The sequence below is a fragment of the Saccopteryx bilineata genome, chromosome 1, assembly GCF_036850765.1.
Source record: "Saccopteryx bilineata isolate mSacBil1 chromosome 1, mSacBil1_pri_phased_curated, whole genome shotgun sequence".
Classification (NCBI taxonomy): domain Eukaryota; kingdom Metazoa; phylum Chordata; class Mammalia; order Chiroptera; family Emballonuridae; genus Saccopteryx; species Saccopteryx bilineata.
In genome coordinates, this window is record NC_089490.1 from 365035466 (window position 1) to 365048417 (window position 12952).

The window sequence follows — 12952 nt, forward strand, 5'->3', positions numbered from 1 at the left end:
TCTGGTTTCTCTTTCTTGTTTCCTCTCCTTCTCTCTCTCTGAAATCAATGGGGAAAAACAATTATTAAGGAGAAAAGTCTCTATGTGAGTTGTGCTTGGGCAATGGGCTCCGCTGGGTCAAGCACCAGTTCTGGCTCTCTGCTGCCCTTCTCCCGTGCTAGTGGGTGCTGCCTGCAATGGCCTTTACGGTCTGGGCACTGGTGATTGAGTTTGGAATTAGAGGAGAAGACACTCAGCCTTCCAGCCCCTACCAGGCGGGGCAGCCCGGGCTACAAGAGCTCAGCTGTGAGGTTTGGGGCCAAACCTGAGTTAACAGAAAGCTGCTGGTCAATGTTATCAGGACTTGATCTCATAGGCCACCTTGCGGCTCCTATGGTCCTTGGATTCCCTGACCATAATGGCCATTATGGTACCTTAATTTTACTCCAGCTTCCAACAAACTTTTTCTTTTTTGATAATAAAACTAAGTTATTTTCAGAAAAATTTTATGTGGTGAATAGCAAGATAAAATCTTGCTGTTAGGAATGCCACCATGTACCTAGTTCTTTGACAGCCCCATTGCATTTCCAGGGCCTTAGAGAACACTGCTCCAGGTCACGTGCCTCTGGGTGCCTCTATCTGTGTGGGATCCCAACGTTCCTGGCTGGTTGCCTTCACAAATCCATGGCATTTGCATTTCTCTGTCCTTCCCTATTGCATCCACCTCTCTCCTCTCCTGGCTAACCAGTGTAATTTCCTCTTCTTTCTTTTCTTTTTCTTTTTCTTTTTGTATTTTTCTGAAGCTGGAAACGGGGAGAGACAGTCAGACAGACTCCCGCATGCGTCCGACCAGGATCCACCCGGCACGCCCACCAGGGGTGACGCTCTGCCCACCAGGGAGTGATGCTCTGCCCCTCCGGGGCGTTGCTCTGTTGTGACCAGAGCCACTCTAGCGCCTCGTTCAGAGGCCAAGGAGTCATCCCCAGCGCCCAGGCCATCTTTGCTCCAATGGAGCCTCGGCTGCAGGAGGGGAAGAGAGAGACAGAGAGGAAGGAGGGGGAGGGGTGGAGAAGCAGATGGGCGCTTCTCCTGTGTGCGCTGGCCGGGAATCGAACCCGGGACCTCTGCACACCAGGCCGACGCTCCACCACTGAGCCAGCTGGCCAGGGACTCCTCTTCTTTCTTTTATCCTCAAGCCTCAGATTCCATTGGTTCCTTCATTTCTGAGTGAATTGACTGTGTCCACACCTTGGGGAGGTTTGTGTTTTCCACATGCTTTAGAAAAGCACAGGCTGTGGTGTATTGGACAAAGTTTAAGCATCCTTCAGACTCTACAGGCCCTCATCTTTCTCCAGCCACAGCTACAGTGGTGAGTACCACGTGGGCTTTGGAGTTTTCATGCAGGTGGAGCCTGGAAGCACCTTGTTATGAGTCCACTCTATGACCTTGTACATCATGCCCCAGGGCAACTCACTGGGCACTCACATGTGCACAGACACAAAATGCAAGAAAGTGAACATTCGAGGGCTCACCCACGACCATGCAGAGGGAGCCGGTTGGTAGGTGCTTCTATCTGCCTCCTGGGCAGTGCGGAGACACTTTGTACTCGGTTCCTCAGCAGGTCCCAGGGGGATGAGCTCCAGCTCTGTCACTCACAGCCAGCTCTATAAGCCGTCCTCACCTTGGACTTGCTCTTGCCCTGTGTTACCTCCAGTCTCTCACTCCTGCTCCCTGGGACTGTTTCCAAATAAAATATTTGAGCACCCGGACTGAGAACCACTGGGTGGGAGGGCGTAGTGAAATGGGAAGATTCTTACATTTTTTGGAGGCTTCATACCTAGACTTACCTGTTATCCAGGATCAAGGGTCCATAAAGTAAGAAACAGTACTTACCCAGCCATCACTGTGGCATGGGTTTTCTCTCCCCCAACATAAATGCTTCCTTCTGCTCCAGCACTCTGATGTCTGCAGATCCCCACAGCTGAGCACCCTGACCTTCCCCATAATGATGAACTTAGCTAATGAGTTCATGTAGAACACACTGATAGATCCTCAATCTCCAATCTCTAGGCAACCCTCCAACTATACCCTGAGTACAGAGGAAAGTGACATGTACCCACTGACCTGATAGTGAGAGACCCAAAGGGCCTGGGACATGAAGGGGTTAACACACTTAATCATCCACGCAACCTGAAGCTCAAAGAGTGTCCAGCAACTGACACTACCTACTGTTTGAGCCTTCTTAAGACCATAAACTGAAGGAAAGAGAGAAATAAGTGTCCTATTTGTATAGTGAGGTGAATATAAAAGAAAATTGACACCAGCTTCTGTCCTCGCTTTCCCCTGTCCTGGCTCTGTCCTGTCCAGGCATTTTCCTCTCAGGATGGTGTATCAAGCTCTTCCTGGATCTACCTTGGCTGTGATGGGCTCCCTGGCATGTCTGAAAGGCCAGACTGGGTAGGGTGGGACTCAGGGTACCGTCTGAATGAGGTGGATAACATGACAAGGAGCTGTGACTAGGCTCTGACCAGGCTGGGGCCTTCTATGTGTCCACACGAATAAACTACTCTCCTCAGAACAGCGCTGTGTCTTGTGGTCCATCAAGTTGTTTAAAAAAGATAAATACCACAATGCATTCTTAAAATAAAATTATATCTTTCTTAAATAGTGATGGAATATTGTATCTGAAAAATAAAGTGATTATTTAAATCTCAAAAAAACATGGGTTGTATCTCATACTAAACATAGTAGAGTTTTAATTTTTTCATAGGAAGTTAATGAGAATATTTCTTAGAAAATTTTCTACATACAGTATAAGATAAACAATAGACTCTTTTATTGCCTTGTCGCTATATTACTAAACAGAATTTTAAAATGCCATTCTACATAATATGACTATTAGCTAAACGCCTGCATAGTATTCCATCTTATGTCAATGGCACACAGTATTTAATGAATATCTTCTCCCTTTACCCCTGGACTTTATTATTTCCAAAAAAAATTTGCTCATTGAATTTTGAAATTGAGATACAGTCACATACGAAAAACTTCATCCTCGACAAGTATACAATTTAGTGTTGCTTATTATAGTCATGACGTGGTGCAGCCATGACTTCTATGTCATTCTCATCATCATCTTCCCTAAAGGAAACCCATGCTCTTTAGCAGTCACTAATCCACGTCTCCTCCTTTCGGCCCCTAGGCAACCACTAATTACTTTTATTTTTCTTTTCTCTTTCTTTCCTTCTCTCTTTATTTCTTTTTTTGAAAGAGAGAGAAAAAGAGAGAGGAAGCGAGAGAGATGAAAAGCGTGAACTTGTTGCATCACTTTACTTGTTCATTGACTGACTCTCATAAGTGCCCTACTGGAAAGCTCCAGAGAAGCCAGTGATCCCTTGCAAGTCAGGGACATTTGGGCTTAAGTCAGTGGCTTTGGGCTTCAAGCCAGCAACCTTTGGGCTCAAGCCAGGACCAATGAGCCATGTCTATGATCCAACACTCATCGGTGACCTTCCACGCTCAAGCAGGTGAGTCTGCCCTCAATTCAGATGAGCCTGTGCTCAAGACTGTGACCTTGAGGTTTCACGCCTGTGACCTCATTGTCCCAGGTTGATGCTCTATCCACTGCACCACCATTGGTCAGGTAATTTAGCATGATGTTTTTAAGATTCCTCCATGTTATAGCACATATCAGTACTTCATTTCTCTTATGGCTGAATAATAAATAGTCTACTGTATGAATATACCACTTTTGTTTAAACACCCACAAATTAAAAATATTTGAGCTGCTTCCACTATTTGGTTATTTTGAATAATGCTGTTATAAATATTGCTGTACATATTTTTATGTGAATATGGTAGCATCTCTTTTGGGTACATGCAGAAGGGCAGAACAGCTGGCTCATGGTAACTTCATGAATAAGTTTTGGGAAACTGCCACTATTTCCCAAAGAGGCTGCACCATTTTACATTCCCACCCACAATGGATAAGCTTTCCAATTTCTGCACATTCTCGCCAACACTTGTCATTGTCTCTTTTATCATCCTCATTCTAAAGGGTGTGAGGTAGTATTCGTTGTGGTTTTGGTTTGCATTTTCTTAATGAATGATGATGATGTAATTTTTATGTGCTTATTGAGGATTTCTGTCTTTGAAGACATACTTGTCTAAATCTTTTGCTCAGATTCTTTCCCAGTCACTCAACTCCTTGCCCAATGGGCTTATGAACAAAATGGCTATAGTAGCAAGGCTGAGGTTGGTTATATATCAGTTCAGCTACATGGACTTCCACTTGCCGAGGCCAAGGTGGCCATAGTCACCACTAAGTGCCCAATCTACCAGCATCAGAGACCAACACTGAGTCCCTGATATGGCACCGTTCCCTGGGGTGATCACTAAGCAACCTAGTGATAGGCTTGGGTAACTTCCATCATGGAAGAGACAAGACTTTTTCTTATATGAATAGACACTGACTGGAATACAGATTTGCCTTCTCTGCATGTGATGCTTCTACCAGTCTATGGATATACAAAATACCTTACTGACAATCACAGAATTCCACAGAATATTACTTCTGGTAAAGAATATCACTGTAGCCTGACCAGGTATTGGTAAAGTGGATAGATTGTCAATCTGGGATTCTGAGGGCCCAGGTTCAAAATCTGAGGTTGCTGACTTGAGCACGGGTTTATATGGCTTGAGTATGTCTTCATAGACACGACCTCATGGACACTGGCTTGAGCTTAAAGGTCACTGAATTGAAAACCAAGGTAGATTGCATGAGATCAAGGTTTCTGGCTTAAACAAAGGGTCACTGGCTTGGATGAAGCCGCCCTGGTCAAGGCACATATGAGAAAGCAATCATTAAAGAACTAAAGTGAAGAAACAAGTTGATGCTTCACATCTCTCTCCCTTCCTGTCAGTTCCTCCCTCTCTCTCTCTCTCTCTCTCTCTCTCTCTCTCTCACACAAACACACACACACATATTTAAAAAATATTATCATACAGCAAATGAAGTATGGCAATGGGCCTTGCTCATGGAATTCTTGGGTTTAATCATGTTCCCTATTAACCTGAAGTAGCTTGCTGGGTAGAATGGTAGGATAATCTTTTGAAGACTCAGCTACAATGCTAGCTTGATGGCAACAACTTTTAGGGAGAGAGCATGCACCCCAGAATGCGTTATTTATATTCTAAATTAGCATCATGTCCAATATATGGTACTGTTGCTCCTATAACCAAAATTGACAGGTTCGAACAGGTTTGAGATTCAAGACAAGGGAGTGGCAGTGACTTCTCTCACTGTTACCTCTCCTGATCAACTGGCAAAATTTGTTTTCCATTCCTGTGAATTGTGGTTCTGCTAGTCTAGAAGACTTATGTCCAAAGGGAGGAATCACCCAAAGGAGAGGAGTTTCCACCTGTGGACAACAGGTTCAGCCCATGCCTGTGGAGTTCCAGCCTGCCTGTGACCTTCCCAGATCGACTGCATGAAGCAGGCCTTCCCTGCCGACTTTGGACCTAGCCAGTCCCACCATGGCAGAAACCAATTTCTTGTAAGAAACTTCAATAGAAATCTATATCACCTATCTCTATCTCTATCTCTATCTCTATCTATATTATCTATATTATGTTTAAGATTCTCTTTCCCTAGAACAACTTCTACTACCAAATTCTGTACCAGTCAAAGATCAACTAGAGAAAGGGAAACAAGAGAACATGTATGTCTATGTTAGGGGATTTATTGTGGGAATTGGCTTATTCAGGTATGGGGGCTGGCTGAGCAAGTGTGAAGGCCATAACATGGGCAGCCAGGAATGGGAGGATGTGAACACACTGAAAATTCACGGCCAGGCCTGACGCTTCTTGTCCCGGAACAGCGAGATCCAAAGAAATGGGAGCGGGATGGCAGATTCAATGACTATTTGGATTCAGCAAAAGGAAGAATTAAGCTTTCTTCTAAAGGCCTTCCAATTAAGTCAGTCCCACCTGAAACAGTCATCCATTTGATTAACTTAAAGACAGTTTATAGGGACTGTAATCATACCTACTGAATCCCATCCTAGCAACATCCGGATTAGGGTTTGAATTACTGCAGGAAGATGTTTGTATACAACAAAAGGTCTCTTTCTCTCCTCATCCTGCAGTTCTGCAGAGAGAACACATGTTTTGGTCCCCTCTCACATGACTCAGTAGGAGGAAACCATGTGCACTGTAGTTCAGCCTCTACAAGCTGACACATCTGAAAGGCATTGCTGAGGTTCATAATATTTATTCCTATGATAAAGCTTGCAAAGAAAGCATTGCTAGACAAAGTAATTATTCTACGATATAGTGAATTTCTGTCAGTGTAGATGGTATTTTAGTATAGATTTTGGTATTGATATATATATTCATCTTCAAGCCACAAAAATAACATTCTCTAAAACAAAACCTACAGCAAATATCCCCACTCTCCACAATCCCAAGCACTTCTTTCAGGTCTGACATCCTCTGAAGAATGCTTCTCTTCCTATTGTACTGATTCATTCAACAAGTGTTTGCTGAGCATCTATAATATGGCAGGTGACTTGGCAGGTACTCGGGATATAAGAATGACATAAACAAGACAGACATGCTTCATCCCTTTGTGAGGAGACCTGAGGACAGCAATGTACAACAATCCAAGCAACAAAAACAAAGCAAATAACAGAAAAAGTAAACGAAGAAGTGAACAAAGTCATTCCAACCTTGATAGTTTTCAGAAGGAAAGAACAGCCATGTTACCACGACAGTGGTCAGAGAGGCCTCTCAGAAGAGGGAGCTCAGGTGAGGGGTTAGGAAAGGAAGTGAGCAGCCAGTGAGGAGCAGGTGGGAAGAGTGTTCTGGGTGGAGGGAACATCCTGTTCAAATGCACTATGGAAGTTAGTTGAACTACTTAATCTCGATGTTGTCACTGTGACTACATACCATGACATGTCCTGTACCTGGATCTTTGCATGAGACAAAGAGCTAATGCAATGGATACTGCCTGGAGGCATTCCTTAGATGGCACAGAAAATTACTGGTTAATAATTGGATTAGTATGTGCTGCTGAGAAAAGAACTGAAGAAAAGGCAGCAGTTGCTAGAGCAGGATCCTCCAGGCAAGCCTTCCCGTGGCTGTGTGCCCTTCCCCCAGACAGTGACCACTGAGGAAAAACACTAACAGAACAAGGTCCTGGGGCCTAGAAGGTGGCAGTACACAAGAAACTGGGTGAGGGAGTCTGGACACAGGAGGTCATGGAGCACAGGTATAACCCGAGGCACCAGAAGAGGAGCAGGTCTGATTAGGGGGAAAGTTGTTGCACTGTGACTGTCTTGTATGTCCCTGAGAATGTGTCCCCCACACCAAACACACGGGCACAGTCTCAGACGTCACGTGGATATTAATCCATCACCCTGTGGAATCAAACAGGCAGTCTTCACACCAAGGAAATACAAACAATATTCAACCAATTCAATCTCTTAATCATTTATTAGATATCTATTAGATGCCATCCATCAGCATCAGGGAGGTAGAACTCAATGGCTGGGTGTCGCTGCCCTCAGGGGCTCACAGACCCGAATCCTGAGAGCAGAGTGAAGGAGCTCAGTACTTGCTGGGCAGGCCAGGAGGTCGGTAGCGATTGGGGTCCCCGCCACTCCGGCCCCATCTGTTGGCTTCCTGGTCAGCCATTGAGTCAGCCACTCCGTGACCACTGTCTCCATGTCTAAAAAGGTCTGCGGCTCGCCCATAAATATTCTCTCTGATATTGCTAGAATGAAGAAGGACAGGTAGGAGATGAATGAGGGGCTGATGAAGAACTGTCCCCCCCTCCCAACCCTCCCCTTTCCAGGAATTAATGACTCTAAGAGGAGCCAGGAAAAAGGGGCTAAACACTCACCCAGCTGGGCACACCCACCCAGCTCTGGGGTCTCCACCCACACACTGGGTGGACAGCACCCATAGGCGAAAGTGGGAATCAGTCCTTGTCCCTCATTTCTCTTTTTGGGGACAGAACCAAACATCTTTTAGCCTTACTCTGGCTCTGTAGGCAGCCCAGGCCCCACGCTGGTGTGGAAGGATGGAGAAGGTGGGCATAGAACATGAGCAGGAGCCCACAGCCCCTATAGGTCCTTCTCTAGGGTTTATGCCCTCCTGATGCCCAAAGTCAGCCAGGCTCTGCACAACGCCCTGCATCCCCAGGAGCCCTGTTACCTGATCACTTCCGCAGCCCAGACGCCCCCGGGTCCCCTCTGTGCAGCATCATAGTTCCCCCGGGCGTGGAAGTATTTGTCTGAATTTTTGTAATTGGCTTCTCTCATGTCAGAGAAGGCTCTCCACATGTCTTTAGCCCCTGGTAAGCAAAGGACATGGCAAGGAGATATCAGGTGAAATACCAGAAAACTGTGAAACCTTAGAGAGGAAACAAGAATGAAAAATCTACCACTGACTCAATTTCAGCCTGTGGTCGCAACACCCTGGATACCAGAAATTGAGAAGAACATTCCTCAACTCTAGTCCTCACCGAGTCATTTAGGTGGGGACACAGCTGTGCTGTACCAGGTTGTCTGACTCCTGAGACACTGTCTATGGGTTCCACCTCACTTAGGCCTTTGTGACATACATTTACAGAAGAGAAGTTAGTTGTCAGTACACAATAGGAGTTGTCAACATGAGCAATCTTGAAAATTTGGGCCAGTGATTCTTTGTTGTTCTGGGTCTTCCTGAGTACTCAGGATGTTCACCAGAATGCTCGCGTCTCTGCCCACTAGGTGTGAGCAGCATATTCCTCCAGCGTGACAACCAAAAATGCCTCACACATTGCCACATGTTCATGAGGCACAAAACTGCCCATTAATAAGAACCTGTTTTAGGATGAAGCTACACCTCGTAGTATCTGAAAACTTCGTGAGCAAGGTGGTGAGAGGGAGAGCAGATTCAGAGAAAGATGCTGACACACAGCACTTCTGCCTGACGCCTAAGAAATGTGGTCCTGCAGACGGAACGCACCTGCACATTCTCCTACATCAAGCGACATACCTGACCCAGTAGCTCAGCCCCAAAGGAGCTCAGGGTGAACCCTAGTGTCCATGAATGCCACCCCCCCATTCTCCGTCTGCCAGTGACTTTACCTTCATAAACCTGTCCCGGGAATGAAAACCAGCCCTGGCTGCTGACTCCCAGGACCAAGGAGCAGAACACGAGGCCTGTGAAGAACTTCATGGTGCTGGAATGAAAGGGGAGAGTCATGGAGACACGGAAAGAATCCTTTGGGGATTCATATGTCAAAGAGAACCTGGTTGTGCATCTAGGAAACCTCACTCAGAACCACGGCCCTCAATTCTGAACCCATCGTCTCTGAGCCCAAGACTGTCTATGATGTTACCAAGGTGGCATTGGTGGAGGAAGAGTGCCGTCAAGACCAAATGGGTCCTAAAGCAGCCTGTAATTAATCATAAAGCATTAACTGTACTCCGCCAGTCCTGACCTCGTACAGGGCAAATTCAACACAGAATGATACTTTACCATGAATTCACAGGCTTGCTGGGAAAGACAGAACAGAGTAAGCTTTGGAAAACAATCACTCTTGGAGTAGTTCCTCACCTGAATTTCAGTGGAGGAGAGCTACCGTCCCTGCCTGCTGGGGACCGGTGACTGCTATTTATGTATACTGAGCCCTCCCTGCCGGGGACATGGGGGAGGGGGAGAAAAGCAGACTTGGACCTGGGCAAAGTCCCTGCAGGTCATTTCTCCTAGAAGTGTAGAAAGGAACACTTACTGGACACCAGTGTCTGTTTTTGTCTACAGGTCATTTTCCCGTTGTGCAACTCTGAGGAAACAAGGCAGACTTGCTCTGCCTTGGCAGCCACGGGGCAGGAGGCTGGCCCTGCTATCTGAGTGAAGGGGACGAGGCAGGGCCACCTGGGCTGTGGACGGAAAGGGTGTGGGCCCATGATGGGACACCTAGGCTGCTGGAAGGTGTGCAGTGAGAGGACTCTCCTCCAGCCAGCACCTTGCTTTACTGGTCATCTCCTCAGGATGGTCCCTGCTGGGCCAGATGGCAGATGGTCAGAAATGAAACCCCTTTGAGTTCATGGCTAAAGCCCTTGAGCTCCTAAACTGACCCACCCAATCTCATGGGTGCCCTGCAAGGCTGCTTCCCCTCTCTGTCTGCATATGCTTGGCTCTCAGCTCCAAGGCACAGACTACAAGGCACAGACAGGCCTGCTCCGCTGTCAGCCCTGAAGCAGTGTCTTATGTAAGCCAGCTCCTTTATTTCTTCCCAGAACTCTGCATGGTGACAGATGGTTACTAGACTTATCGTGGTTATTATGTTATAAGGTATATATACATAAAATCATTATGTTTTACACCTGAAACTGATATGATATTGTATGCCAACTATAATTAAAATAATTTTAAATTTAAAATAAAAATAATAACCTGGCGTCTTTGGTGGGCGTGGGCATCAAGTGGAGGGGACTCTGCTTCCCAATCCTGGACACACCTCCGAATGGGAGTAGGTGTTTAGGTGCCAGGAACTGTGGGACCCAGGGCAGGCTGCTACTTAATAGCCCACAATGGGGTATTGAGTCCTTTCAGTCAAAGTTACTTGACAAGCACCCAATGCAAGAAAAGCACATCTACCCTCTCTTGTCCCCCACCACGTAGGAAGGAATTCTCTCCTGTGTAGATGCCTTCCCCGCTCCAGAGGGGAAGAGTCAGACTCCCTTAAGCCAGAGTTCAAGAAAGTCTGTATATGCAAACCTCGTTACTTATTTACCAAACACTACCCAAGCTCACACTTTGCTTAGATTCCTCATTAATGGGGACCAAAATCTATCCTACTGTGACCTGTCAGAGCTTCACAAATGTATTGTTTTTTGGTCAACCAAGTATTAAAAGCTGGCTGGTTTGATCTTTTGTCTCAACCTCATTTATGATCTCCCATGTCCGCACGTGAAATTAGTTTTTCTCCTCTTAATCTGGTCTCATGCCAATTTTACTATGAGTTTGGCCATAAGGCAGTGGTCCCCAACCTTTTTTGGGCCACGGACTGGTTTAATGTCAGAAAATGTTTTCACGGACCGGCCTTTAGGGTGGGACGAATAAATGTATCACATGACTGAGACAAGAGTCAAGAGTGAGTCTTAGACGGATGTAACAGAGGGAATCTGGTCATTTTTAAAAAATAAAACATCTTTCAGACTTAAATATAAATAAAATGGAAATAATGTAAGTTATTTATTCTTTCTCTGAGGACCGATACCAAATGGCTAATGGACCGGTACTGGTCCGCGGCCCGCAGGTTGGGGACCACTGCCATAAGGATCAAGAGGGGAAGGGGGGAATTTTCCACTCCCCAATAGAAATAAAGAATAAATTTTAAGAACCGTATAAAAGCACAGAGGACTGGAATATCTGTTATGGGAAAATGGCACCCCAACTGGAAAAGTGAACGGATCCTAATCAGGGGTATAACGGGGCAAAGCCTTTTGTCTCCTGTGTCTTCCTGGGGGTGGGGACACAGGATGTCACTGTCTGTCCTTTGTCACTGTGTGTTGAAAATATCAGCAGTTTTCTGCTCAGGGAGATGAAATCTATATGTATATAACCCACACATATATATAAATAGCGCCTCTAACTATCAAAAAAATATATACTGTGTGCCTCATCCTAACTGAAAACATTCCAGAAACAGAATTCTGGAGATTGTAGTTCATCCTAAACAAACTGACTTTGTTCTATTTGTCTAAAGACAGATGGAAGAGAAAGACCGAATGCCTGAAACCCAATGAAGTTCATATCTTACTTATTTCCTTTGCTTGATTTTTTTGAACTATCAGCATGTAAACTCTTTTTGACTCTCAGCTCCCTGGTTGTTTACTCAATTGTTACCTTAATACTTGACATTTTTTGAGGTACAGGGTCTCAAACTCTCAAACTCTTGATTTGAATAAGAAATCTAGAGTATGAGAGAAGAGAGATATACCAAGATTTCCTTGTGACTTTACAAAAATTTTTTATACTGTGTTGTTTATTTCATTGGGGAATAGAAGATGTTAATTACATCCATTATAACATTATTACCTGGGCAACAAATCAGTTAAGACAAACAGGCTGCATTCTTTTTTGAGATTACAAGTACAGAAAATTCAAACAATTTCTGAAGTCCATTTGCCTTATAAGACTATTAAAAACAACAACAATAAGTTCTTCCAAGAACCAATTTTCATTTAAATGAATTAAACTTAACAACAGAAACCATGTTTCTGCACTATTGTGCATAGTGGGCGCTCGTTCGGGACTTTATTCGTTCCATAAGTACTTGCTGAGCTCTCCTATGTACTAGAATGTCTCCAGCCTCATGATGTTGATGTTGTAGTGATCAATCAATAAGTATGTAACACAAAAATAGTGATATCCATCATTATCTAAATCAAATCCATTCCTGACAATGATTTTGGTAGCAATTGTTTTTAGGGAGTAAGGGTAGCAAATTTATGATAATCAATTATTTTCATAAATATTCTCAGAACCACTGAAACACCTATTTAACAATATATTAAGGATATCTCTACAGTATAAAACAATTAAAACGCCAATTAGGCCCTGGCTGGTTGGCTCAGTGGTAGAGCGTCGTCCTGGCGTGCAGAAGTCCCGGGTTCGATTTCCGGCCAGGGCACACAGGAGAAGTGCCCATCTGCTTCTCCACCCCTCCCCCTCTCCTTCCTCTCTGTCTCTCTCTCTTCCCCTCCCGCAGTGAGGCTCCATTGGAGCAAAGATGGCCCGGGCGCTGGGGATGGCTCCTTGGCCTCTGCCCCAGGTGCTAGAGTGGCTCTGGTCGCAAAAGAGGGACGCCCCAGAGGGGCAGAGTATCACCCCCTGGTGGGCAGAGCATCGCCCCCCTGGTGGGCGTGCCGGGTGGATCCCAGTCGGGCACATGCGGGAGTCTGTCTGACTGTTTCTC

The 12952-nt window shown here is 45.4% G+C and overlaps 1 protein-coding gene across 4 annotated transcripts in view; it reads right to left on the bottom strand.

Moving 5' to 3' along the window:
• Window positions 1-7454: 7454 nt before the first annotated feature.
• LOC136318564 (serum amyloid A-2 protein-like) overlaps window positions 7455-12952 on the bottom strand; it is a 29752-nt gene continuing 24254 nt past the window's right edge. For 2 of the 4 annotated variants that reach the window (XM_066251072.1, XM_066251073.1), the window contains exons 2-4: window positions 9114-9208; window positions 8197-8335; window positions 7455-7753 (exon numbers count right to left, since the gene is read on the bottom strand). In XM_066251072.1, coding sequence (XP_066107169.1) covers window positions 7588-7753; window positions 8197-8335; window positions 9114-9204 — 396 coding nt within the window. In that variant the 5' untranslated portion in view covers window positions 9205-9208 and the 3' untranslated portion in view covers window positions 7455-7587. Of the gene's footprint in view, window positions 7754-8196; window positions 8336-9113; window positions 9209-9507; window positions 9694-12952 lie in introns of those variants that run through there. The other 2 variants (XM_066251070.1, XM_066251071.1) reach the window with 2 other exon arrangements.